Source organism: Triturus cristatus, chromosome 4_2 (genome assembly GCF_964204655.1).
Source record: "Triturus cristatus chromosome 4_2, aTriCri1.1, whole genome shotgun sequence".
Classification (NCBI taxonomy): domain Eukaryota; kingdom Metazoa; phylum Chordata; class Amphibia; order Caudata; family Salamandridae; genus Triturus; species Triturus cristatus.
The window spans coordinates 40628383-40656166 of NC_140586.1; the positions used below are offsets into that span (position 1 = coordinate 40628383).

General features: G+C 43.9%; 1 protein-coding gene across 1 annotated transcript in view; it reads left to right on the forward strand.

The window, feature by feature from the left end:
- VAV1 (vav guanine nucleotide exchange factor 1) overlaps positions 1-27784 on the forward strand; it is a 415631-nt gene that overhangs the window by 197722 nt on the left and 190125 nt on the right. The window contains exon 7 of the mRNA XM_085600348.1: positions 7349-7417. Within this exon, the coding sequence (XP_085456474.1) occupies positions 7349-7417 (69 nt within the window). The remainder of the gene's footprint in view (positions 1-7348; positions 7418-27784) is intronic.

Consider the following 27784-nt stretch of genomic DNA (forward strand, 5'->3'; position numbering starts at 1 on the left):
CCATTGAGCCCCTTGAGGAGTATGGACACGGACGACCAGAGTACATTTGTGCATGTACAAATAACCAAGCGTGCATTGACTCCGGCCCTCACTTCGCCCAGTAAGGTCTCAACCTTGCCTCCCACTCGCCTCTTTGAAGAGGAGGATTCGGACGACGCTAGTCTCTTTCCTGCGGCGACTAGTCCATCACAACTCCATGTGAAGTACCAGGATGTCTCGGATTACGAAGACAATCCCCAGGATTATGAGGAGGTTCCTCATCGAGAATACATGCCGCCTCCACCTTCCATGGTGTGTCTACCGGCAACCTTGGTCACAGACCTTCAGCTCTTAATAACGGACTATAAGCAGCGTTTTCCGACTCCGGCACCTCCACCGATGCCTGCGGGGCCTTCCAAGGAGGAGGCTACACGGCCACGACCGCCTCCACTGCGTTTGGAGAGGACGGCACTTCCGCCTCGGCCCGCCACGGACGAGGAGGAGGAGGAGGAGGAGGAGGAACCTGAGGAAGGAGAACTCCAGGACGTTCAATCCCAACAAGATGAATGGGACGATTACATCCTTCCGGCTCCTGTTTCGCCTGTCCCTACCACAGCCGACTTACCGCCCGACGACATCGGCGGTTTCCACAACATCATTGAAAGGGCGGCCCAGCGCTTCCAAATCCCGATGCCTTCGCATCAACAGGACTGTTTCTTATATGACTTTAAGGAACCCTTCAAGAAGACCGTCCGGGCAATTCCGATAATAGATTATATTTGGGACCAGGGCATAAAGATAATGCAGAACCCTTCATCAATGCCACCGGTTCTACCACGCCTGGACAAGAAGTATAAAGCTCCGGACACTGCTCCGGTTTGTCTTACAGGCCATCCAAAGCCGGACTCGGTTATCACTCAGGCTGCGCAGAGGAGGTCAAACAACCCAGCTGCGCTGTTGACAGCTCCGCCGGATAAAGAAGGGCGACGTATGGATAACATAGGGAAACGTTTCTCCTCTATGTCAGCCTTGACAGTGCGTGCCTCCAACGCTACTGCACTATTGGGACGGTACAACCGACAAATGTGGGCGGACATTGCCCCATATCTAGCGGATTTGCCCTCTGACTTAAAAGAAGAGGCAAAGAAGATTCTGTTGGAGGGTGAGCGATCTGCCACGGAACTGATAGACTGTGCAATGGATATTGCTTCCACAGGCTTTAGACAGCTGGCTGGTGCGGCTGCTCTCCGGCGCCAGGGTTGGCTCAAGGCAACTTCTTTCAGGCCGGAGGTCCAGACAAAAGTCCTGGACATGCCTTATGATGGCCAGTTTCTATTCGGTTCTCTTATTGACGAGGCATTGCAAGGTATCAAAAAAGATACAGACACTGCCAGAGCCCTGGGGTCTCTGCAATCTCGGAACCCTTCCTTTCGTGGGTCAAGAGGAAGAGGCCAGACTTCCTCCAGAGGAGACTTTCAACAGCGTTCCTCTTTCTCCTCTTCCCAGCAGTACCGTCCACAATCTCAGCAGCGACAACAGTCGTCTTACCACAAAACTTCCTTTCGTAACAGAGGAGGAAGACAAAAAGGTGCCGCGCGGCGGCAATGACTTCCAGATGCAGCCGGGCTCAAACTTGTCTCCACCCTACAAGATTGGCGGAAAAATCTCCCATTTTCTCAAAAATTGGCAAACGATAACTACGGACCGATGGGTCCTTCAATTAATACAATTCGGCCATTCCCTGGAATTCACACAAATTCCTCCTCAAACTCCTCCCCGCCAAAGGGCTCACAAAAACCTACGCCCATTACTCCAAGAAATAAAGATTATGCTTCTAAAGGGAGCTATAGAAAAAGTTCCCCTCAGCCAACGAGGGAGAGGGTTCTACTCCCATTTCTTTCTCATCCGAAAGAAAGAGAAGAAATGGAGACCCATATTGGACCTCAGAAATCTCAACAAATTTCTGAAAAAACAGTCGTTTCGAATGATTACCATACAGGAGGTTTTGCATTTACTCAACGCAAACGACTACATGGTGTCGGTGGACCTTCAAGACGCCTATTTTCATGTCCCAATACACCGCAACCACAAGAAGTTCCTGCGTTTCATGGTGGCGGGCAGGCATTACCAGTTTCGGGTTCTGCCATTTGGGCTCAAATCGGCGCCACGCATTTTCACCAAATGCCTAGCACCAGTGGCGGCGTACCTACGCCGGTTCCACCACCAAGTCTTCCCGTATTTAGACGACTGGCTTATCAAGTCCCCATCACAAGAAGGCGTGATAAGTTCTTCCAACGCTTGTCTGACACTCTTCGAGTCACTGGGGCTCACTCTCAACCACGACAAATCTGTCCTGCAACCATCCCAATGCATGCAATTTTTGGGAGCCACACTAGACACCATCCACAGGAAAGCATTCCCGTCACAGGAACGCCAGGACAAACTTCAATCTTTGGCACTCCAGGTAATGACAAGAAAGACACTCTCGGTGCGCCTCTTCAAATCCCTCCTCGGGATGATGTCTTCCTGCATTCTTTTAATCCCACATTGCCGCTTGCGGATGCGACCCCTACAAGAGGCTCTGTCGAACCAGTGGATCCAGTGTACAGGGTCTTTCGACGACGTCATCCAAGTAACCCCGGCGATCAAACAGGCTCTGCAATGGTGGGTTTGCCCCAAGAACCTTTCGCAAGGCTTGCCTTTCTTGCTTCCTGCTACTCCTCATATAATCACCACGGACGCTTCCTTAGAAGGCTGGGGAGCTTTCCTTCAGGAGCTACAGATAAGCGGAAAGTGGTCCCTTTCGGAAAAAATGCTTCATATCAACCTTTTAGAGCTCCGAGCAGTCTACCTAGCTCTAGTGGCTTTCCTCCCGAGGATAAAGAACTCAGTAGTGCTTGTCCGGACAGACAACACCACGACAATGCACTACCTGAACAAGCAGGGAGGGACTCGTTCACTGACACTTTCGCGCGAATCGCAGAAAATCTGGAACTGGCTGCTCCGCCACAACATCTCTCTCCGAGCAGATTATGTTCCAGGCACCCACAATGTGTTGGCAGATTATCTAAGCAGGAGGCAGGCAGCGTGCCACGAGTGGGAGCTGGATCAGCAGGTCCTCAACAATATCTTCGCCCAATGGGGCACACCTCAGCTGGACCTATTCGCCACCCAACGCAACGCCAAATGCCAATACTTTGCAAGCTGGCATCCCCAACCAGGATCCCTGGGGAATGCCTTTTCGATAGCATGGTGCAACGTCTTTGCATACGCCTTTCCGCCATTTCCCCTGATCCCCAGGGTACTACGGAAGATGAAGGCGGAGCCTTGCACTTTGATATTGGTAGCCCCAGCTTGGCCACGCCAACACTGGTTCTCGGAACTTCACCTCCTCTCCCAGGAACCTCCGATCAGGCTGAAAACGTTTCCATCTCTTCTGACGCTCAGCGATCAGCAGATTCAACATCCGGATCTAGCCTCTCTCAGGTTATCAGCTTGGCTCCTGAGTTCAGAGAGTTTCGGGGCCTAGACATTCCTCCAGACTGCAGGCGAATTCTAGCTCGGGCTCGAGCAGATAGTACCAACAAGACCTATTCACTCAAGTGGAAAAGATTCTGTATCTGGTGTAAGACGAATAAGTTGCATCCTTTCTCTTCCACCCCAGGACAAGTCTTACCCTACCTTTTACATCTAGCAGAATCTGGTCTTGCTCATGCCTCCATTAAAGTTCACCTAGCTGCAATCTCACGTTTCAGAAGATCTTCTTCCGGCCCCTCTTTATGGTCTCATAGACTCATCAAGCAATTCATGAAAGGACTGTTTCGCACATTCCCTCCAGTAAAGCCTGTTCCACCGGCCTGGCACCTTAACATAGTTCTAGCTCAACTAATGAAGCACCCGTTTGAGCCCATCCACAGAGCTGACCTTAAATTTGTTTCCTGGAAGGTGGCACTTCTACTAGCTCTTACCTCGGCAAGGCGAGTGGGAGAGCTCCAAGCATTCTCTATCCAGGACCCATTCCTGCAATTCAAAAAGGATAGAGTCCTTCTCCGCACAAATCCAGCTTTCATCCCCAAGGTTCCATCTCACTTCCACCTCAACGAACCTATTGTTTTACAATCATTCTTCCCAAATCCACAAACAGTGGCGGAACGAACTCTACATTCACTAGACATTCAACGTTGCTTGAAATTTTACATTGAGAGAACGAAATCTTTTCGAAAATCAAATCAGCTATTCATAGCCTACAGCAGACCTCGACGAGGGCTTCCGCTCACAAAACAGAGCATTTCCCGCTGGATTTCTTCGGCCATTTCTTTCTGTCACCAACAGGCAGGACGTCCGTTGAGAACAACGGTCCGTGCCCACTCCACAAGGGCCATGTCTACTTCCATGGCTCTTTTTGCTGGGGTGCCCATTGTGGACATTTGTAGAGCGGCCACATGGAAGACGCCGCATACCTTCACCAAGCATTACTGCCTGGATGCGGAGATCATGAAGGATGCGTCAGTGGGTCAAGCGGTACTACGTCATCTTTTTAAATAGAGGTGAGCCCTTTCTTTCATCCCACCATCCTCAGTTTATGCACATTTCGCACTATAATGTATGCTTTACTTATTCATTGCTTTACGGTAGCACTGTTGTTTATCTCGGATAGATGTGGTTATCTAATACCTGTATGTTATCCATATCTTTCGAAATGTGCTTTATTCACTGCTTGCTACTCTGATTCAGGCATGTGAATCTATGAAAGATACCCTAATACTGGATAAGGAACGCGTTACTTACCTGTAACTGCGGTTATCCAGTATTGGTATCTTTCATAGATTCACATGCAACCCACCCGCCTCCCCTGGAAGGGCTCTCTCGGATCTCTCAGTATACAGCTGCTTAGCACTGTGCTCACGAAAATCTGAGGGACTAGAGCTCCTACCAGGAAGGTTCTAGAGGGTGGTGTTAGCTGATTGGCTCTGGCCAAAATTTGGTCCTTTTTACATAAGGACGTGGATAGCTTACTAAGCTAAGGCCTCTGAGGCCTATGACTGTCTTATGTCTTCTGGACATTACTTTGTTATTTACCGGTGACTCCCATTCCCGACGACGGGGAATGATTCAGGCATGTGAATCTATGAAAGATACCAATACTGGATAACCGCAGTTACAGGTAAGTAACGCGTTCCTTATGCGCTATAGAAATAACAGTTAACATAACATATGTATGTTTCTAAGACCACACCACTTTAAGAGACCCCCCACACACTTTTCATTAACTTCAAGTCCTGCTCTGACCGGTTTGCATGACCAACCACTGCAGCCACTCATGCAGACAGAGAAAGCGATAGCTTTGTTGCACCATGCCACTGGGGCGTGGTGGGGCCAGCATGAGAAGCTAGCAAAAATGCACTGAACGATCTAGCGCGTCACCCTCTTTGCCTTGTATACACATTCCTGGGGTGCCAGTTATTTTTTAGGTTAACACAAGGTCGTGCACACGCTGACTGTCTACAAGGCACGCAACCCCTTTGATGGGGACCACTTTCTTTCCTTGGAAATCATAAAACGTGAGCTGGCAGTCCTAGTCGCAGGTACACCGGCATAACCCCACCACATCTGAGGGGTTGGACAAAGCCGTCAGAATGAGAGGGTCGTAGAAACTTATCTTGATGTTTCTAAAAATAGGGCGAACACCTCTGTCTCTCCGGGTTAATACGGAGATTAGCTCCGCTCCTGAGCTATCGTCTAATTACAAAATGCATTCCGGGGTGTTAGTCTAACACACCCAAATTCAATGATTTGTAGGTGAAAATGTCCAGGCAGTGTCCATAATGACCTGATGTGAGGTGGTTATGTAACAGGCATTGGCAAAGTCAATAGGTTTTGCCCCTGCAAAATCTATTAGTTTTGTCAATGTTTCTTTAAGACATGTTGAACAGCTGTACTAGAATCTGTAGAACATGCCCAATTACTGTCTAATATCCGTAGTCCCGCACACTTAAGTGGTAAAAAGACAAACTACAAGTACCAGATTCTGAAAAACCACACACGCATGCTACTCGCACAAGACATAGGGCTGATCTCAAAGGTCCATGAGCCCTCGTTGGCGAGTAAAAAAAAGAAAAGTCTGCCTACCACAATTCCAGTGAACTTGGTTGCCACCAATGAGAGCAGAGGACGCGCTGCGCTAGGCTTGACCTAAAAAGCAAATTAGGAGAAAAAATAAGTAAACGATTAAGAGCTAGTTGGAACAAGAAGAGATAAGAGGTCCACTGCACTAAAAAATAAACATTGACTAAAGTAAAAGTTATAGAAAGAAGAGAGGAATACAAGAAAATAAAGATTTACAATGTGTTTGTATAAATTGCCAATTTGATGTCTGTATAACGAATACAAATACTGCGCTGTTTATATAGTTGTCACATGTTGAGGTAAAATGTGTGTGTGTGTGTGTGTGTGTGTGTGTGTGTGTGTGTGTATATATGTGTATATGTATATATGTGTGTGTGTGTATATATATATATATATATATATATATAATTTTTTAAGAAACCGTTAGCCAGTGTTTGATGCGACAGGCATGTTTTCTAACCCTGAGACCTCTCACCTGTCTCTTGCTTTTATAGTACTGTTCCCCAGCTTCGGGCTTTCTTGCCCCAGCCTTTCCTAGATCACTTACGGAGAATTCCCCAGCTGCAGACCCTCTTGCATGTATCAGGTCCCCAAGGCAGCTTCCGTCCCAGGACAACTTGCCTTTCTTAGGCGCCTCTGAAGCCCTCTCTCAGCTTTATGTTAACTAGCGTGTCTGATATCCCATAAAGACACTTCAGCAGCTTTAGGTCCTCTAGCCTTCCTCAGATACCTGTGGGAACATAGGTTTGCCTTTGGCCCACACACCTGTCTCAGATGTCTCTTGCCATATTAGGTCGCTCTGGCACCCTTAGTCAGTCCTGGGATAGCGATACTTTCCCATATCGCCTAAGGACATTACAGCAGCTCTGGGCCTTCCAGCCTGTGTTAGGCCTGGGTCAACTTTCCTCACCGTTCACTCTTGCACTTATCTTAGATCTAGTAGGCAGCATCCCCTGCCCCTGCTCCCCTAAGCTTTGCAATGCTTCTTTGAGCTTCCCAAATTGTGGTGTATATCTCATCTAGCCACCCACCGTGCTTACTCTTTGTGCATCCAGGCCTGTGTTCATCTCGCTGCTCTTGCCACGTCACCCCTTTTCCTTAAGTACTTTCTTGGGAGTCACTAGCCTACACTGCTGCCCTGCAGTCAGGAGACCCTTTGTTACATTGGGTTGATATATGCGTCAGGTGAGCATCCAACTGTCACTGTGGGTTTCCTAACTGACATCTCCTCTCTGTGTTGCAGTATTTTCTGAAGCCGCTCCAGCGATTCTTAAAGATCCAGGACATCGAAAGCATTTTTATCAATGTGGAGGTAGGTGACCGACCTTTCAACTTGTCAGCCCAATTGCAGAGAGTTTTGGGATTAAATTGTAACTGATGCTGGCTTGTGTCTCCAAGTCCTACATATTGTATGCTGATTCTATGGGGTAATAATTTGATACAATGAAATATTACTGGAAAAGAGACTAAAAGTAGTCCTCTTTGTGTCCAATTCATGAGAAAAAATTAAAGGAAGGCACACAGTGTTAAAGTGGGAAACAATCTATTTTCATAAACCGGATATGTTTATCCAGTATTAGGGTATCTTTCATAAATTCACATGCCTGAATCATTTCCCGTCTTCGAGATGGGAGTCCCCAGTACATTAGTAAATTAATGTCCCATTAGACATAGAAAGTAATAGGCCTAAGACCTCACATTAGTAAAATATCCAGGTCCTTTTGTGATAAGGACCAAACTCTAGAGAACAACCAATCAGCTGTCACCACCCTCCGGAACCTTCGCCGTAAGGAGCTCTAGTCCCTTAGATTTTCTACTGCACGTCGTGCTAAGGGAGTCTCCACTAAGCTCTGCTCAGGTTTTCCTTATTTCTCCTTGTATTCAGCGATTTCTTGGATTAAAGGTATTTCTCTTCAAGATTGTCATTGTCTGAGTGAAGTCTTCCATTGTCTTCATGTCGGACACTCCTAAAATAGGCCTTTTTAAGCCCTGTGGTAACTGCAGAAAAAAAGAGGTTACATGTCGACAACCCCCCATAAGGACTGCCTCTACTGTCTTTATCCCAACCACACACCTAAAGACTGCAAGGTATGTCTACTAAAACTTTAAAAGACCGTGAGCGAAGCCTTGTCTCTCCAGGTCCTTCTTCGCAGCGACCTCCAAAGAAGACGCACACAAAGTCTTCAGAGGCTTCAAAAAACAAGGATTTGCCTGCCAGGGAGTTTCCTCCCCTTCAAAGCTGACAGAAACCAACTTCCGACCCACCTACTCCTCCGCTGAGGGTGAATGACACTTTTGAAAGCCTTCCTCAGCCCCGTCGATGACCATCTCGTCGACGGTGGATCCCACACAGCTACCGGAGTGACTTAGTCGACGACGACCGTCTACACAATTTCAGTCTCGTTGGCATCTCTTTCGTCGATGGCACAAACCCCTTTGTCGTCGACGATAAAGATCAGGAAGTCTTCGTCATCTGCGAAGATGGCGTTGACGGCTCGCCTGAGGACGAGCACGACGACGAGTGTTTCGTCGACGATGATACACACGTCGACGAGGAGTGTACCGTCGACGACCCTCCCATCGACGGCGGCGACTAGGGTTGCATCATCGACTGCAGTGCCATCTGGAACGTCCTTACTTTTGACCGTCGACGATTCTTCATCGACGACGAACATACCGGCGACGACCTAGTCGACGACGTCAAAGGCGGAAAGCACATGTTTTCAGCAGAAATTCAGCAAACAAAGGCTGACGCCTTCTCTGACATCGTCCAGTCTTTACTACCCTCTCATCTTTTGGATGAAGATGATGATTCTGATGAGGACAGTATGTTTCGAGCCGCAAGAAGTCCTTCTGAACTCAACGTTAAATACCAGGAGAACTCTGAGTATGAGAATCAAGATCTTGATTAACAGGCATACTATCAAGACCAAAGACATCACCAACAACCACAAATGGTTTGTCTTCCTTCAGCCCTGGTCTCTGACCTACAATTTATGATTTCAGACCACAAAAAGAGGTTCCCTACCTCTGCTCCAGTCCTCTCTCCGCCTCAGATGGTGCAAGTTCCACCTCCACCACTTTCTACCACTGAAGTGCCTGTGCCACCTCCCCCCTCTACGGACGATGACGAGGATGAGCCACAAGAAGAAGGAGGAAATTCAGGATACTCAATCACATCATGATGAATGAGACGACTGTTATCGCTCTTCCAGCGTCGCCGTCTCCTCCTCAGGTAGACTCACCTCCAGAAGATATCGGAGGATTCCATAATCTCCTGGAAAGAGCGGCAAAACGCTTTCAACTTCCAATGCCTTCTCACCAACAGGACTGTTTCCTTTACGACTTCAAGGAACCCTTCAAAAAATCTGTTAGATCTATGCCTATCATAGATTATATTTGGGACCAAGGCATCAAAATAATGAAAAACCCTTCTACAGTTCCTCCAGTCTTGCCAAGATAGGATAACAAATATAGAGCTCCGGACGACGCTCCGGCCTGCTTTATAGGCCATCCCAAGCCTGATTCAGTAATTACTCAAGCAGCTAAACGCAGATCAAAAAACCCATCTGCTCCACTATCGACACCCCTGGATAAAGAGGGCAGGTGGTTGGACAATATTGGAAAGCGTTTTTCCTCGATGTGGGAATTGACTTTAATAGCGTCTAATTCATTAGCGTTACTGGGATGCTACAACAGGCAAATGTGGTCAGACATTGCACCTTACCTAGAGGCCCTCCCACAAGACACTAAAGAGGAAGCAAAGAAGGTGTTGCTGGAGAGCAAAAGATCAGCTTCTGAAATCATCGACTGTGCGATGGACATCGCATCCACTGGTTTCCGCCACCTGGCTGGGGCGGTGGTCCTAAGGCGCTATGGATGGCTTAAAGCGACAACCTTCCGGCCTGAGATCCAGACCAAAATCCTTGACATGCCCTATGATGGACAATATCTTTTTGGAACACATATTGATGAAGCCCTTCAAGGGATCAAGAAAGATACGGATACAGCCAGAGCTTTGGGTACTCTCCAATATAAAAGCACCCCTTTTCGTGGGTCACGGGGTAGAGGGCAATCTTCCTACAGAGGAGGCTACCAACAGTATAGGTATCCTTCCTATTCCTCCTCTAACCAGCAATACAGATCACAATTTCAACAGAAGCAACAGACACAAACTTCCTACAACAAGCCTTCCTTTCGTGGAAGGGCTGGACGACAAAAGGAATCTGCCCAACGCCAATGACTTTTCGCTGCCACCGATCTCCGTTTCACCTCCACCCTCCAAAATAGGAGGGAAAATATCCCACTACCTTCAAATTTGGAATCAAATCACAACAGATTGTTGGGTACTTCAACTAGTACAGTTTGGACATTCTCTAGAATTTATACAAACTCCGACGCCTCCTCAACCTATGACTCACAAACATTTACACCTCTTACACCTGGAAATATCATCAATGATCCAGAAAGGAGCTGTAGAGCGGGTTCCTGTTCATCAGAGAGGAAAAGGTTTTTACTCCCGATTCTTCTTGGTACGCAAGAATGGAAAGAAATGGAGGCCAATTCTAGATTTGCAGAATGTAAATAAATTCCTGAAGAAACAATTGTTTCGCATGCTCACCATTCAAGAAGTCTTGCAGCTTCTCAATGCGAACGACTACATGGTATCGTTGGACCTCCAAGATGCCTATTTTCATATACCTATCCACAGGAAACACAAAAAATTTCTACGGTTCGCTGTGGCCTGCAGGCACTACCAGTTCAGAGTTCTGCCTTTCGGGCTCAAGTCAGCCCTGCGCATTTTCACAAAATGTCTTTCCTCAGTCACTGCATACCTCAGGCAGCAGCATCACCAAGTTTTTCCTTATCTCGACGACTGGCTCGTCAAGGCACCCTCTCTCGAAAGCGCGAGAAAGTCTTCCAGAGCTTGTCTACGGCTTTTCAAAAAATGAGGTCTCACCCTCAATCCTGACAAATCGGTCCTACAACCTTCTCAGCCGAAAACATTTCTGGGAGCTGTCTGGATATGGTCATGAAACAGGCTTACCCAACGCAGGAACGACAACTGAAACTCCTGCAATTAGCAGAACGTATACAGAAAAAGTCTCTTTCAGTTGGCCTATTCAAATCCCTCCTCAGAATGATGTCCTCCTGCATTCTTCTAGTTCCCTATTGTTGCCTTGCATGCGTCCTCTCCAAGAGGCTCTCACCACACATTAGATTCAAGTAAACGGATCCTTCGTCGACATCATACAGGTGACTCCTCAGATGGTCGCCTCTCTAAACTGGTGGACTTATCCACAAAATCTCTTTTGAGACCTACCTTTTCTAACTCGAGCCTCTCCTCAAGTGATAACCACGGATGCATCTCTGGAAGGTTGGGGAGCCTTCCTTCAGGAGATTCAGATCAGCAGGAAGTGGTCATCTTCCGAGCAGAGTCTGCACATAAACCTCCTAGAGCTGAGAGCAGTTTATCTAGCTCTCCTGGTTTTCCTTCCCAAGATAAAAGGTTCACTAGTGCTCGTCCGAACAGACAACACTACGACGATGCACTACCTAAACAAACCGGGAGGAACTCATTCTCTATCACTCTCTCAAGAATCTCAAAAAATTTGTAACTGGTCACTTCAGCAAGGAATCTCTCTGAGGGCGGAATATGTTCCAGGAAAAGACAATACATTGGCAGATTCGCTAAGCAGATTACAGACAACCAGCCACGAGTGGGAGTTGAACCAGGACACTCTCAACAGCATTTTCTCTCAGTGGAGCGAACCACCGTTGCATCTGTTTGCCACACTGCACAACGCTACATGCCAATGCTACACAAGCTGGCATCCCCAGCAGGGATCTCTGGGGAATGCATTTTCAATAGCATGGTTCGGCGTATTTGCCTACGCCTTTTCACCGATTCCCCTGCTTCCCAGGGTCCTGAAGAAGATGTAGGCAGAGCCCTGCACACTAATTCTAATAGCTCCCGGATGGCCTCGCCAACATTGGTTCACTGAACTCCCATCTCCTCTCCCTGCAACCTCCAATTCCGTTGACACCATTTCCATCTCTCCTCACGATGGACCAGGTACAAGTCCAACACCTGGATCCAGCCGCACTCAAATTATTGGCCTGGCTCCTGAGTTCCACAAATTTCAAGGCCTAAACATTTCTCCAGACTGCAGGGGGGGTTCTATCTCGCGCAAGAGCAGATAGTACAAACGGGACTTATTCTTTCAAATGGAAAAGGTTCTGTATCTGGTGTAGATCTGCTAAGGTGCATCTCCTCACATCCTCTCTGGAAGAAATCTTACCATACCTTCTCCATCTAGCAACTTCAGGCCTCGCTCATGCTTTCATCAAAGTTCACCTGGCAGCAATATCCCATTTTAGGAGATCTTTCACAGGACCTTCTCTTTGGTCAAATAGACTGATAAAACAATTTCTCAAAAGTCTATTCTGAACTTTCCCTCCTGTAAAGTCTCCTCCTCCAACATGGCAGCTTAACCCAGTCCTTGCTCAATTTATGAGGCATTCTTTTGAGCCGATACACAGAGCTGACCTCAAATTCCTCTCTTGGAAGATTGCGCTTCTTCTGGCCCTTGCATTCGCAAGACGAGTCAGTGAGCTTCAGGCCTTTACAATACAAGATCCATTTCTTCAATTCAAGAATTATAGGGTGTTCTTCGTACTAACCCGAAATTTATACCTTAAGTCCCCTCGGACTTCCACCTTAAAGAACCCATTCTCTTAAAGACCTTCTTTCTAAGTTCTCAAACAGCAGCTGAAAGAGCTCTATATTCGTTGGATTTGAAACGCTGCCTTAAATTCTGCCTTGACAGGATAAAAGCATTCCGCAAGTTCAACTAACTTTCCGTGGCCTACAGTTTACCTAGGAAAGGTTTTCCGCTTACAAAACAAAGTATCTCTAGGTGGATCTCTGGTGCTATTGTCTTCTGTCACCAACAAGCTGGTCAAACTTTACAATCAAGAATTCGTGCCCATTCCACTAGGGCAGTTTCTACTTCTATTGCATTGTTTGCAGGGCGTGCCTATCGCAGACATTTGCAGAGCGGCAACATGGAAGACTCCGTATACATTTACCAAGCATTACTGCTTGGATTCTGAGCTAATGAAGGATGCTGCAGTGGGACAGGTGGTGTTGCCTCATCTATTTTAATAAAGGTGAGCCTTCCTTCCTTCCCACCAACCTCTCTCTCTCTTTCTAACGGTACATTTCTCTGTTACTTCTAGAACTTTTGCCACAATTGTGACTTATTGCTCTGCACTTTAACATTGATATGTTTATTTACTGGGCGCATATGTATATTATTACCTTCCTTTCGAAGAAAATAGTTTTCTATCAGCTAGTGCATTCATGGCTTATGTACAAAAGGAAATGTGCTCATTATTGCTTTCTATTCTGATTCAGGCATGTGAATCTATGAAAGATACCCTAATACTGGATAAGAAATGAGTTACTTACCTGTAACTGCAGTTATCCAGTATTGCTATCTTTCATAGATTCACATGCAACCCACCCGCCTCCCTTGGAAGGGCTCACCTAGTACTCTCAGTTTTACCTCTATTTAGCACTGTGCTTAGGAAAATCTGAGGGACTAGAGCTCCTTCCTGGAAGGTTCCAGTGGGTGGTAACAGCTGAGTGGTTGTTCTCTAGAGTTTGGTTCTTATTACAAAAGGACCTGGATATGTTACTAAAATGTGAGGCCTTAGGCCAATTACTTTCTATGTCTAATGGGACATTATTTTACTAATGTACCGGGGACTCAGATCTCCACGACGGGGAATGGGTCAGGCATGTAAATCTATGAAGTATACCAATAAAGGATAACTGCAGTTACACGTAACTAACTCATTTCATATATCGCATAAGTGTGTTCCGAAGTGCGTGTGATGGCAGTGCATTGTTCATGAAGGTGATGTGATAGATTCTGTTGATATGTGAGTCCCCACTTGATGCGTGCTTATGTAGTCTATGGACACCTATACAGTCTCAACGTGGCACGTAACCATCCACAGGGACGCTATCTTGTATTGTTATTTGTCGACTTAGTTCTATTACAAGTTGTGCATTTAAATATACATTTGTCAATAGTTTAGTCTATGATGAAGGCTTGCACTGACGCATACACCTGGCTTTATTAGTGCAGACAAAATATGCCCCTTTTTTCAAAGAATGCGCAATTATTTATAAATAGCTGCATATGTAACACTACAACCAAAACCATTCATTTTGTGATGTTACCTACTTCTACAGCTAGCCTTTAGGAATTAAAGTGTTTTAAAATTCTTGTATACCGTATCTACGTTGATTGTATCCAAAACAGGAACTTCTGTGGTTTTACAGCGCACGTGAAAGTCCACTACTTTTAGTTGTACAATCAGCAGTATTGACTGGTACTGAAATGTAAGCCTGTCTGGGTTGGTTAAAGACCTATAGTCCCTACTATATTGTAAATTCAATAAAAGTGCCGAAAATCCCCGGGTTGCCTAGAGCTGCTGGCCTCAGGTTTGTGAATAGGACTAGCTAAACAATTGTATTGCAAAATTCCAAAAGCCTCTAGAAGTTCAGTCCTATTTGAGCATTGTTTGTCAAAAACACAAATTACACAAGGTGATCTGTAGCCACTCCTATCTTTAAACCTAATCAAATGCTGGGTCTTCCAAAGTCTTTGCAGGGAGCAGCTTGCTGTTTGCCTGCTTCTGATGTTGTTTGGCACTGCCGTTGATATCATGAGAACAGTGCACTCAGCATGGTGCACCTTTGAAAATGTTTGGCACAGGGACAACATCTTCGTTGAGTAGGTACTAATGTGCAGTCTTCTGGGAGGGTTTGAGAAAGGATTCTGTTTGGACCTTGTAGTCTCAGATATTTTGGGCCATGGCTACAAAAACTGTATAAGGAAGAAATCCCAACTAATTGAGGCTTGCTGCTCCAGAAGTGGAAAAGAGACTATTCACATCGGAAGTTGAAAAACTTCTGGGCGTTGGACCCTGAAGGGCAAAGAGACATCTATAAGGTTGTATGATGGACATACAACCCTGTGATATATCAGCCTTTGCATGTTCCCCTAAACAACACAGCTTTTCCATGCACAAACTTTCTTTATAAGGACAGTATTGTGTGCAGGTTTTGGGCTCTCACTAAGCCAGTATGGGTTGGCTTGACCGTAGACTCACCCAAAATACTAGTAATGGGATGGGTCATGACTCTTCGCAAAGTGACTTTATGAGGAATTTAGGACTCTGCAGTGCTGTGATCTGTGGTAAGGACTTGAACCATCATTCAGATCTTGCAGTCTGGCTGACAAAACACTGTTATGGCAATGGTGCTGACTCCATCATAACAGATGCAGGAAGCCATCTGATTTAAATCTTTACCCTTCTCCAGGCTATTTCCCCCCAAAATAGTTCCTGCATACAAAGCGTGTGCTGTTTCAAGAGTAAATGATCAATGACGGTACAGCCACATGCGATGCCAGCATGGCGGACCTGTCCTCTCCAGGAATAAAACATTAAACGCCCCCCTTTGTACTGAGAGTTTTTGCCAAGCATGTGGAGTCTTTTCAGGACATTGTCTACTGGTAACCACTGTAGTTTTCATCGTGGTCTTTGAATTATGGTGTTGGAGGGCCTGTACTAAATTGAACAGATTCTCCAACTCAGTTTCTGCCAACATCAGGCCTGTGATAAGTGGCTTCCTGACGGCAGAGCCGGTGGCAGCTTCACCCATGGAACCCCATTTCTCACCAGACTCTACATTAAGGCGAGAAACAACAAGAGATAAGTGGATGTCCCATCACTAAAAGGGTCTTTTACTCTGAAAGTGAATTATCTGTGGTATTGGTTCACTTTAAAGAGCATTGTTAGGTGATAGAGCATGCTCTGCACTGTATAATGGTGTGGGACATGACATCCATCAAGGTGGGGCTTAGAACAGATCGAAAAATAACCACCTATCCGTTTAATGTGATTTAATTTCATGAGGACTTTCCTGCACTTTTTGTAATTGATTTTTTGTAACACAACCGCAGGGTCAGTACAATACAAACAGTGCAGTAAGCGCATCTGCAGTTTCCTGCAAATATCATGATTTTAATATGGTCTTTAACTGAAATTATTACTGAATTAAATAAATAGTCCTAGCTTGTGAAGCATGTAAGGAGTTCAAGGGCTTGGTTTAGAGTTTAAGAGATAGGGTACTGCATCACAATTGAGACAGAGTACCTTGTCTGCCAAACTCACAGTCCACCTGCTTCATTTAGAGATGGGCGGGCTGTAAGTATTCTGTCAACAAAACCCCTTTAGCTCGTCGATGCAATATGTTCTCTGACAGCTTAACAAAGTAGGTGCCATTGAAGAAACAGCATCACACTGTCTGCCCAATTTAGGGTGGACGGTGTAATGCCTTTTTTTTCTGTCCATCACCTTCGGGAAAGAATCTGGCTGTGAGGGACATGAAAAAACCCAAGTGACCCCCACTTTGGGAGCTCATTATTGAAAAACAAAAAACTTTTGAAAAGTTTGACGGCTGGCCATTATGACTGATTGCACCATCCATTAAACGTTTCTTACGTCTGTCAATATAGAAAGATGTCCGTGGGACAGGTAGACCTCTCAAAATTTGGTGGGTGGAGTTCCCTCGTGATGTCGGAGATAATGTCCTCCACCATCCCAATGGACTAAACTCCGCTCGACTAACTCTAAATCAGACCCCAAGTCAATATTAATTCCCAGAAGGCTGTACGAGAATTCCTGCCATTCTTGTAAACCAGGCAGTTTTGTTTGTTTCCATACCATATTCATCCGGATGTCTTCAGCCAATAGCCACTCTTTTGGTCTCTCATCCACAAGTTTAAGGCCCTACAGCCGTAACCAATCATGTTGTGGTGCTTCTCCAGCACTAACACTTGGGTCACAGATTTATATCTGACTTTTCCTTTCTCTGGCTAGGGTGTAAGCAGGTATGTAGTGTGTTAATGAATATGTCACAGCTCTCTGCAACACTTCCATTAAGGCTGAACCCACCTGTCTCCAATAGTCCAAAAGCCATAGGCACGCCTACACCATGTGCAGGAAATATATTCCTGCCTGACATCTGCATGGACAGTCCCTTGTCCTGTTCGGATGTATCATTTGCAGCATAGTCTGGGGAAGACAGGCCCTATGTAACATTTTAAACTGAGTGTGCCGATACTGTGCTATGCTAAACACTGACTTATGGTATATCAATATCTTTTCCCAGTCAATATTCGTAAATGGCGGGTTGTGTCTTGTTCCCACTTATCCTTAATGAGCAGTTGTTGAATCTTCCTGTTCCTGCAGCAGTGCTTTGTAAATATACAATATGGGTCGTCCACCCTGCATGACACTAATAAACATGGTCATGATATTAGATTCAGGGGGACGTCCAGGAAATATTCACCATGTCTGCCTCACATCTCTTGTTACATTAGCAGAAGTCAAGAACTGTCTTGCACATATTGCAAAAAGTTTTCTGGCCTTCTCAAATGTTATAAATGTCTCTCCTTTGTACATGTCACCACAGAGCATCCTCCTTCAACCCAGCCATCGACCTCCACCTCCTGTTTTAACCTTTAGAACGGTGGTTATCCCTATATTTCGGTGGACGCCATGAAAGGGGTCCCTTTTATAATTTTTGCACACATCCGTTTACATAATGGTGATATCGACAAGAAAAGATGCATAGTCTCTTGGTTGTCACTCTTCAGAGCTATATGTGCAGTATGCAGAGTGCATTTGGGGTAACACTGCAAGTGATATTTTCTTCTGATTAGGTACCCTATTAATCCATGTGGCAGAAACTGTAACCAAGCTATCAAATAGTAATATTCAATATCTGGTAGGAAAAGCACTCCTCATATGGCAACTAAGTGTATTAAGTATAATTTTGGAGGGGCCTCTACACCGCACACAAGAGCGGTGGGTATCTTATCAGTCTTATGGAATATTGATCTGGGAAGCAGATCCATTATTCCCTGAAATGCATACAGGTAGGATTATTTTAACTATGGCCACTATACCTACTAATGACAGGGTCAAACACTGCAAGAAAGGAAGAGAGTGTTTCACCCTTAGCAGTTTCTTGCCTATATTCAACTCAGTCAATTCTGCTAGTGAATGGGCCACATGTATGCCAAGATATTTCAAGTATTCATGTTCACATTCTAATCGTACGTGTGGTAGCTGTGTCTTTCCTGCTGTTGAATGTTTTAGAGTTATTTGGGACATCCTAGGATTCAGATTGGTGTCTTTTTGTGGAGAGCTTAGTTCTTTTCAGATGTAATCAACCGGTAACCCTATGGAAGAGGGCCATTACAAATCCACTCCATTTGCAGGCCTCAGTCAGTGCAGAAATTTTAAAATATGCCACCCCTTCAATAATGAGTGAAACCCAGGGGTACGCTGGCTGTGAAAAGCACTTGAATATATTCTGAAAAAAGCAGTCTTGTTGAACTACTAGTTATTCTTTATTTTTGTTTCATTTTTATCACCACGTCAACTGGTTTACCTTTGTGCAAAGTAGTTATTTTTAACTAGACCTGTAAGAATATAATAGAATAAGAATAGGGAAAGTGAGGGCATAAAAAGAAAGACTAAAATGTAAAAACATTTCTTTTACTGCAGACAAGCTCTGCGGTGATGGAAATTTAAGGACAGCGAGATCCCAAGGAGCCTTTTAAGTGCCAAGGGGCCGATTACTATACGGCCCTTGAAGGCTCCGACCTTTGGTCGGAGCCTTTAGGGCCTCATATTAATCAGACGCTCGGTTTCCTTTCCGACCTCCACATTTTAATGGAGGCAGTCGGAAAGGAACCCGGCCAGTCATTCCGGCTGACTTCCGGCGGGCTCAGAGAGCCCGTCCACCAGTCAAAATGCAGAAAGTAATCTTAAGGGTGTCTCTTTCCGCCCTTGAGATTATGATGACGGTGATGCAGCGGAAAGGGGTTTTGCCAAATTTTTACCAATTTTAATACCTTGTAGTCCCTTTCGCGCTGCGTGAGTTTAAAACATGATACTAGTTTCTATTATCTATGTGGTCCTCCCTCTCCAATGAATCTTGTAGAGTAGTCCGGGATTGGCAAAAGATAGACAGAATCCTAACCTTATGACGACCTAAACAAAGGTAAACCATTCATACACTATAACCAATGACAATAATAATGACAGACTCTGGTTACAAATCAACTTGTTTTTAGAAAGTGAATACTCAATACAGCTTGAATTATAGATCATCACACAAGTGAAACAATAATACAGTAATTCATAATAACATCTCTCAACGAGCCATGGGAGAGTGACAGGTGAGGAAACAAAAGAGTAAAGAATATTTGGAAATAAGATCAATGCAAATTCAGAATATCATACGAACCTAAGAATAACTATAGCACGAAATGCTAATAGTCACAAAAGCCACTCTCCGGCCAGAAGAGTAAGCTGGGGCACCCTCACGAAGGTATGAGGAGCAAAATTAAAGAGTCAGGATCAGCAGAACAACAGCTAGCCAGTTAAGTAAGGAAAACAGCAACACAACCCTCTCCTCACGCAAAGTGAAAGTCTCTCTCCAAGCCTGCCTAACTATAAATTCTAACACTAGTAATTATACCCTAATTCTCTAAAGATACAGCCCCCCCATGTATCAAAAACACAAATCCATGATTCCGATTGGACTAGACCAGGGGGTGTCTGATCACTCCACTTCCAGTGCATCTGACTCAACAGTTCCTTTGTCCTTAGAAAACCATCGTCTTCGTTCTTTAGCAGAGGAAACTCCGATAATCTCTTTGACAGCTTGCACATGTTGCTCAGTAGCATTGTATCAAAAACTTTCAGCGCAATTGTCCACAAGAATACTTACTCCGGTCGGCAAAGAAATTCCATTAATAACATTAATTACTTCCTCCACATAGCCATGGCCATCGTCAGGAACTCTTGAAGGACAAAATAAATTTCTTTGCAGCCTACATTTTAAAAAGCAAATTAAACCTAAAAAAGACTCTTGAGGCCTTCTCTGCAAAACAGTAACATATGCTTTTTTTCTAGGAAAAACAAATGCACAAATGATTATCATATCTCAACAAAACATTTTTTTTTGTTTTTTTTAAATTTCCGTATACTTTTTATTGTTTTTATGACATGACATTTAACATAAAACATATAACGTACTCAACAACGCTTTGTTGTTACAGGGCAGCCCACACTAGCTGGGTTAGCTGTAGTACAATTCCGGTGGCTTGACTGCCCCCCATCCACTGTCCTCGTATGGGAAAGAGAGAGAAAGGAAGGGGCAAGGAAAGGAATTAGGATAGAGAGAGAGAGAGAGATATAGCATGCCAGAAGTTTTCTTTCCCTCGCTATTGTCTCATGAGGGTTTGCTTTCCGGGTCGTTCTTCTAGTCCTACTCAGGGCGGCTCATATGCGTCTAGGTACTTGTCCAGGGATGCCCACATCCGTCTACAGGGCTGTCTCCATGGTGAGTCACGTAGGGCAACTGTGTCAGCGCCTCTGAGATACGTCACCCAATTGAGCCTTCCCTTGAACGTTGCCTTGGAGGTGTCTTTCCATTTAGTGAGTATCATTTTGACTCCCGCTGTTAGGAGGAGATCCAGTAGATCTCTGTCTTGTTGTGAGTCTACCTCTATCTTAATAAAAGCAGTTACCAGGGTAGCAAATTCCGTTTTCCGAATGCAACCTAACATTGTGTTTAAGTGAAGATCTTCTCCCAGAATGTTTTGACTTTCGGACAGTGATATATAAGGTGTGCCAGGTCCCCCTCTCCGTTATTGCAATTCCAGCGCTGATCATTGGCCTTCAGGCCCTGGCTCGCCAGGCGAGCCGGGGTCCAGTAGATTTTGTGTAATATCCAGAACTTTGTCTGAGCTAGGACCGGGGATATTTTGTTTTGCGTAGGGGAGGTCCATAGGATCTGGATCTCTTTCTCGCTGAGTGTGGCTCCGAGTTGAGACTCCCAGTAAGTGAGTGTCTTTTCTTTAAGTTTGGTTGAGCTGGGTCGTAGTACTCTGTAAAGGTGTGATACCTGGTGGCCTAGTCTCTTGAGGTCAGTCATGTATTGGATGATTGAGGGCTTGAGATTAGAGAGTTTCGCTTTGGTCAGGGCTGTTTTGATTTTAAGGAAATTGTACAGTTCTAGGTCTGGTAAGTTATGTTTGTTTTTTAGCATTCTGAAAATGGAGGGGTTTCCTCCCTCTTCAAGCTGGACAGAGTGGGAGATACCTATTTTTTTCCATGAGTCAATAGATAGCGGTTTGCCTCTGTATTTTATCCTTGCGTTTGCCCACAGTGATTCCCATCTTGAGTTTTTTATGCTGTGTTCCATCTTTTGATCTACTTTTAGTAGGGCATTTCTCGTGTTTTTTAGTATTGGGTTTGCTGCTAGTATCTGTTTATTAGCTGTTAGGAGAGCTAATGGTTCAAGATTGTTTAGTATGGCTCTCTCAAGTCCAAGCCAGACCGGTGTGTTGTCTTGGCTGGGCAGGATCCAGTAGCTCCCCTGTTTCGCTAAAAATGCAGTTTGGAAAGTTTTGAAGTCCGCCAGGTTAAGGCCCCCCAGTTTTTTGTCTAATCTTAGTTTTTTAAGGCTTATCCTCACTTTTTTGTCTCTCCAGATGAAATTGTTTAGCATCTTGTCTATTTTGCGATGGAATTCGTCTGTGAGTATTCGAGGGAGCATATTTGACAGATAGTTGACCATTGGGGGGGATCATCATCTTCACTGTCTCTATCCTCCCCCACCATGTTATGAATTTGGGTGACCAACCTTCCAACAGCGTCTTTGTCTTGTCTAGCATTAGTTTTTCATTTTGTTCAAGTGTGCTTTTGAGGTCATTCCCGAAGTGTATACCTAGGTATTTAATGAAACTGGTTTGCCAGGCAAGGCCCGAAGCCCCCAGGATCTCACTAGTGGTGTAGATGTTAAGTGGTTTACATTCTGACTTGTACTTATTTAGCTTATATCCAGAGAGCGCTGTACAAATAGCAAAACAAGTTAAACATGGTAAAAAAACACAAGCAATAAACAAATAATACTGTAAGCCATATGTTGTATGAATAGCAAATAAGTAGTAGCAGAAAAAGCAAAAATAGGCCAGAAGCAAAATGTATACAATGGAAACAAATGACTTAAACTACCCAGGACATAGAAATGCATGTAGGAAGGCTAGTCCGACTTAGTGAAATCATGACTAATGGACCTTATCAGTAACTAATGCTGAAGGTATTGATTCAGCCACAGCTTTTCAATTATTTTTTGAAGGAGGTAGTCGAAGGATTATATCTAGTTTCAGGAGAAATTGCATTCCACATTCTGGGAGTAGAGCCAGAAAAGGAGCAGTTATATTAAGATACAGAAAGATTTTAGGAGGGAGGTGGCCAAGACTGGACCCGAAAAGGATGCTTCTCTACTTAGCTCCATTAACCGACCTTTCTCATTTATTAATACTCAATAATGTTTAATTCTGTGATCAATATAATTCATCTCACCTTGAAGATGAAGCAATTCTACACACAAGCCTGGGCCCTGTGGTCAGTGAGTGGCAGTGGAAAGCAAAATGAGAAACTGCATACCTTGTTCTCAAATAGTCTTGTGTATGAAAACATTCCTCTTTCTATCACTTTTAACTAATTATTAGAAACAAAAATACTTTGGGTGAACCGGAGTCCAAAAAGTCAAATCCGTTCAACCAAGTTACTGTTGAAGCCGGTGCTGACTTAAAATGCTTTAATTTTCATTGCGACTGGAAAACATACACTTTTGTAGAGAGGGAGGGTCTGAGAGGGTCCCTACCGTCTTGATAACTATTCACAATCCCATTGTGGGGTAAAGGGATCATGCCAGGCTAATCCTTATGACCCTCTATTTTATTACATAACTCACTTAGGAATGGCTTCTAGTAAAAAATAAGGGTCAGAAAAGAGTATCAGTAAAAGACATGTTTAAAACATCATGACCGGGGGTAAGGAGAGAGGCACGACTAGACCAAACGGATGACCTTATTGATCACACAACTCCATCTACTAAGGGCGACATCCAATATCTGTTCACTGAATTCTGAAAAGGCCTCTTGGCCGTGCTATAGAGTTTTACAAAGCTGCTGGCTATTCTGGACCACTTACTTCAAAGAGTAGAAACCAGAAGAGGCTATCTAGAAACAAACGTTGCTGAACAAGCACATGAGCAAGACAAAGTGGATGTCAGAGTCCCTGAACTTGAACAGAATTATAGCCCGCTATTATACAAAATTGACGATGGTGAACATCTAGACATAATTTATACATTTGTGATATCAGAAAAGATATCCATGCAACACACCTGGAGAGTCATCAATTATTACCTCACCCAGAAGAATCTGAAATTATACCAGATAGGACTCACTGAGGGTACTCTTTTTTTTCCAGCTGAAGAAAAGCTTGACTCCAGATACATTAGCAAGGACATATTTTTCGGTTGAATGAAGATGTTTTAAACACTGCATGCAAACAAGATGCCACTCAATGTAAAGGGAGCAGAATAATAATGTTAATCTGTGGATGAATCACATTTCATCAGGCGATGGGAGTTTGAAGAGGCCACTTCTTCCCACGTATTCAAGTGTAGTTTCCTCTTTAAATTGATACTCACTGTTAACAATAAACAATGCTCTGTAAATTTGATAGCAGATGCATGTACATTTGTAGATTTAAAGACATCAGGCTCTGCAGAAAAACTTCAGGAATCCTACCCAAATGGAGTTGGCGATTGGAAGACCCAACGTTACTGGCGTCAACGTAGAAAGCCACAGAGTTGTTACAGAGAAAAGTTGAGGTCACTAGATGGTTCTCCCTAAATGACTTAGACTGAAATTATACTACATGCATTAATTTCCCCCCATTTATTAGAGATGTAAGATAATCTTTGAATAGTTACTTTGATTAAACTTTGAAAAGCCATGGGACGAAGAGAGACTCATCTCATCCATTTCTAGGAATCTATAAGCCATGTTTGTTGTTGATTTGGAGGATCAATCTGTCAATCAGGTGACATGTAAAGCACGACTGCTCACCCGTAAGGGTCTCAAGGCGCTGGGTGGGGGAGGGAGGTGTGGAAGACTGCTGATCAGTCGAAAGGCACTGTGATTCCATCTAGATGTGGTATTCTCTATTCTCCAATTCACAGAGATGGCAGCCTGCTGAAGTCTACAGACCACCATGTCTGTGATCATTTTAAATAAACCAATCTTTTTTTTTTTTTTATGCATCCCGTTTTCCTTAAAGGAAAACTGGATACGTTTCAAAAAGAAAATGAAAAATATTCTATTCATTTTTTAAGAGTAGGCAGTGATCGGAGGGGGACACTGCCTGTTCTTAAAAAATGTTTTGGCAAGCACTGGGAAGCCCTTTCAATTTGCAAATGGGTTACCACCTGCTTGTGGTAGGCAGTAAAATGTGAATGTTTTGCGACCGCATTTCAGTCGCAAAACATTCAGACATACCACCACGATTCGGTATTAGGAAAGGAACGCCTTAAAGACACCACTTCCTAACACTGAATGGCAAACCCAATTTGTGATTTGGTGATAGGTTTCCAAATCGCAAATAGGGCTTTGTACATTTTAAAACTGCTTTTTTGTGTTCCCCAATGGGTCGATTCTGCAAATCGGCCCATTTGCGACTCCAAAAACGCTTTGTACATGTGGCGCTATGTTCTGAATTTGTTCTCAGTTCTGGTTTCTAGTCTTAATTCTCTTTGTCTTCTTTCCAAACCCAGTGTTATTATTTTTTGCTACTTTCTTTTTTATTTACTTTAACATGTAAAAGGATGCTACCTTATTTCAGTTTAAACAAATATCAGGCGGGATCCAGGGCCAAGTTACACAGTCAGTGCATACATGTCTCTATGAAGCCTTTAAGTTTGGTAACAATGAGGCCTCAACCAAATCTATTGAACACTTAACATAGACAGTTCCTTAGATGACATCCCTAGAGCTATTGTCCCTTAACACTCAAGCCATTAACTTCCCTAAGAAACAAAAAGTGTTGTCTAAGGGAATTAATTCCAAAGACATTTATGTTATTCTACTACTTGAAACTCTTTCGCACAATAGACAGGAAGTGACTAAAGTCCTACTGGTTTCCTATATAATTTAACTCAAATATGCCCACCAAAACAAGAGGAGTGTGTATTACATTAGGCGTGATCTGACATCTAAATTGAAGGCCTAATACTCCCATGCTACAGGAAGGATAATGGGAATTAGAGGTATCTTGGAGATATTTTGGTCATTCTATTTTCAGGTTAGGGGCCAAATGTCGAGAGAGAGAGAAGTGTTCACAGATTTCTTCCCTCAGTTTCTGAATTGTCGGAGGGGAGCTCTTATAATTGGACTTGACTTTAAGACTTGAATACCACTCTAGACCCGAGGCAAGACCATTCTAGTGCCCACTATTACCGTCTGGATCTTCCACCTTCTCTTCCAAGAGATTTGGATTTGATTGATAGGTGGAGGTTCCAGCAAGAAGGAACACGATTATACTTTCTTCTTCATCCCCTACAATTCTCATTCTATAATAAATTTTTTCTTGATTTATAGATCACTTCTTTTGAAGACCGTGCTGACCGAAATAGGTGTTTAGAATCATATCATGCTCGTGTCACTATGATGATAGACTGGTCCGGAGTACCCATGCCCAAACCTAGAATTTGGAAGATGAACGAGCTGGTCTACAGTGATATAGGGCCTTATTGTGATCATATTTCCTCAGGCCTTGGATAAGATGGGCTGCTGTAGTCTGCCCTTAAGGGGTGCCAGTGTGAAGTCTGAGAGGCCGTGGAGCATGGTGTTACCACCATACCGATGAGAAAGTACCTGGGCTTGAACAGAGGTTCTGAAGTCCCTTTCTGTAAGAAACATTTTCACTTTCCAGAGAAGAGAGAGTTGATACTAGGCTGTCTTTTTTTGGTGGTGTGTTCCTTGAGAGTGATGTTGGTATCCAGGAAGAATCCAAATGACTGGGCATTCAGTGAAAAGTGGGTTCGAAACTGTCAAGGTTCATATCATTGAACCAGGTGTGTACTGTTTCTTGTTTGTTGTTCTTGACAAATAACAGGAATTCAGGTATGTACTGGACATTCAGACCTGGATGTTGTGCAGGCAGTGTTTGAGGCATTGGATGTCTGAAGCAGAGGAGACTTTCAAGTAGATGAATCACTAAATCCATTAAATAATATCTGCCTGAGGATCACAGACAACAATAACTTCAAAACTAAACCTGGATGAAGGACGTTTCCCCGCAAGGACAATATAGAACCTGGATGAAGGGTGTTTCCTCGCAAGGACACAATACAGATTATTCCAGGATCCTTCACTGCGCCAGTAAATGAACGGCAGGCAAGAATGTAGGCCGTGAAGTATTTTCTTAGCAAGATCATTCTCATAATGTTGTCATTCCCATAGCAGTACTAGCAAGTACTGATTAACCATGAGGTAAAGTGATTGTTCCTTGCGGCACACCAGTATATGATGAAACAAGAGGAGAGAACCCGCATGAACAGTGCTAAAAATTGGAAATTTCCCAGACAGCTTAAAACTCAATAGATTGATAGATGAGATGGGGAACGTTAGTTTTGCAACATTTCATAGATTCACAGGCTTGAATATTCACTTCATCAGACTGCGAATCCTCAGTGTAAAGTATTATTTATAAAAGCAGCATACAGATAATATAAACACTAGGAGTACTTAGAACGAATACCTGAAACTGTGTTCAAACTAGGTAGAGATGTCTGATTTACAGAGCGAATAATGAACATTACTCAGAAGACTGCAATTATTTCTCTAGGCTCTTAAATGCTTCCAAAGCAGAAAGAGTTTAAACTGTTACCATAAGAATATATGTAGTTAAAAAATAAAATATTATTAAGGAAAAATATTAAATAATAGAAACACAAGGTGTGAGGGTCTCACCCACTCTACTTCTTGTCCTTGCACAAGAAAGCATGGCAATGTTATGTGCTCAGGACCATGAAAATGGCAGGGCTATGTAAACAAAGAAGCTTGACAATAGCTCTCCTTAAACATCAGTTTAGAATGTCACAAAAAGTGAACCCTTTATTAGGAAGCCATGGAAAATTAGACATTGCTGTAATTTTAATAATATATGAGAGATGAATCCCTGAGTCTTGAAAGAAAGATTTGAACACAGAGGAATGTAAAAGACTTTGGGCAAAGAGGAATATCTTGGACAATGGCCTCCTCAATATGTCACATGGATTTTTGACCACTTAACCGTCTCCTGCTTTTAACAGACTGACTACAGATTCCTGCTTTTCCTATGCCTATTCTTCATTGCTCATAAAACATTGCATTTTGAACTTTCCATCCTCCATTACCTAATCCATGTTGAGTTTTAACCGTTCTCCTGATACAATCAAATAAATCAAAATAATAATTTTATAGTTTTGTTTATTTCCATGGATTTGAATGTCTTCCTTCTGTATCCCACAGAAGGAGATGAACTCATGTTTGCTTTAAAGATCTGTTTGTTTATTTCCAATCATACCGAATGTTTAGATAGAGGAAATTGAGTTTTCAGCTTAATATGAGTTCGTCACGCATGCATGCCCAAGTTACTTTTTATTGACTCATAGCAGGAA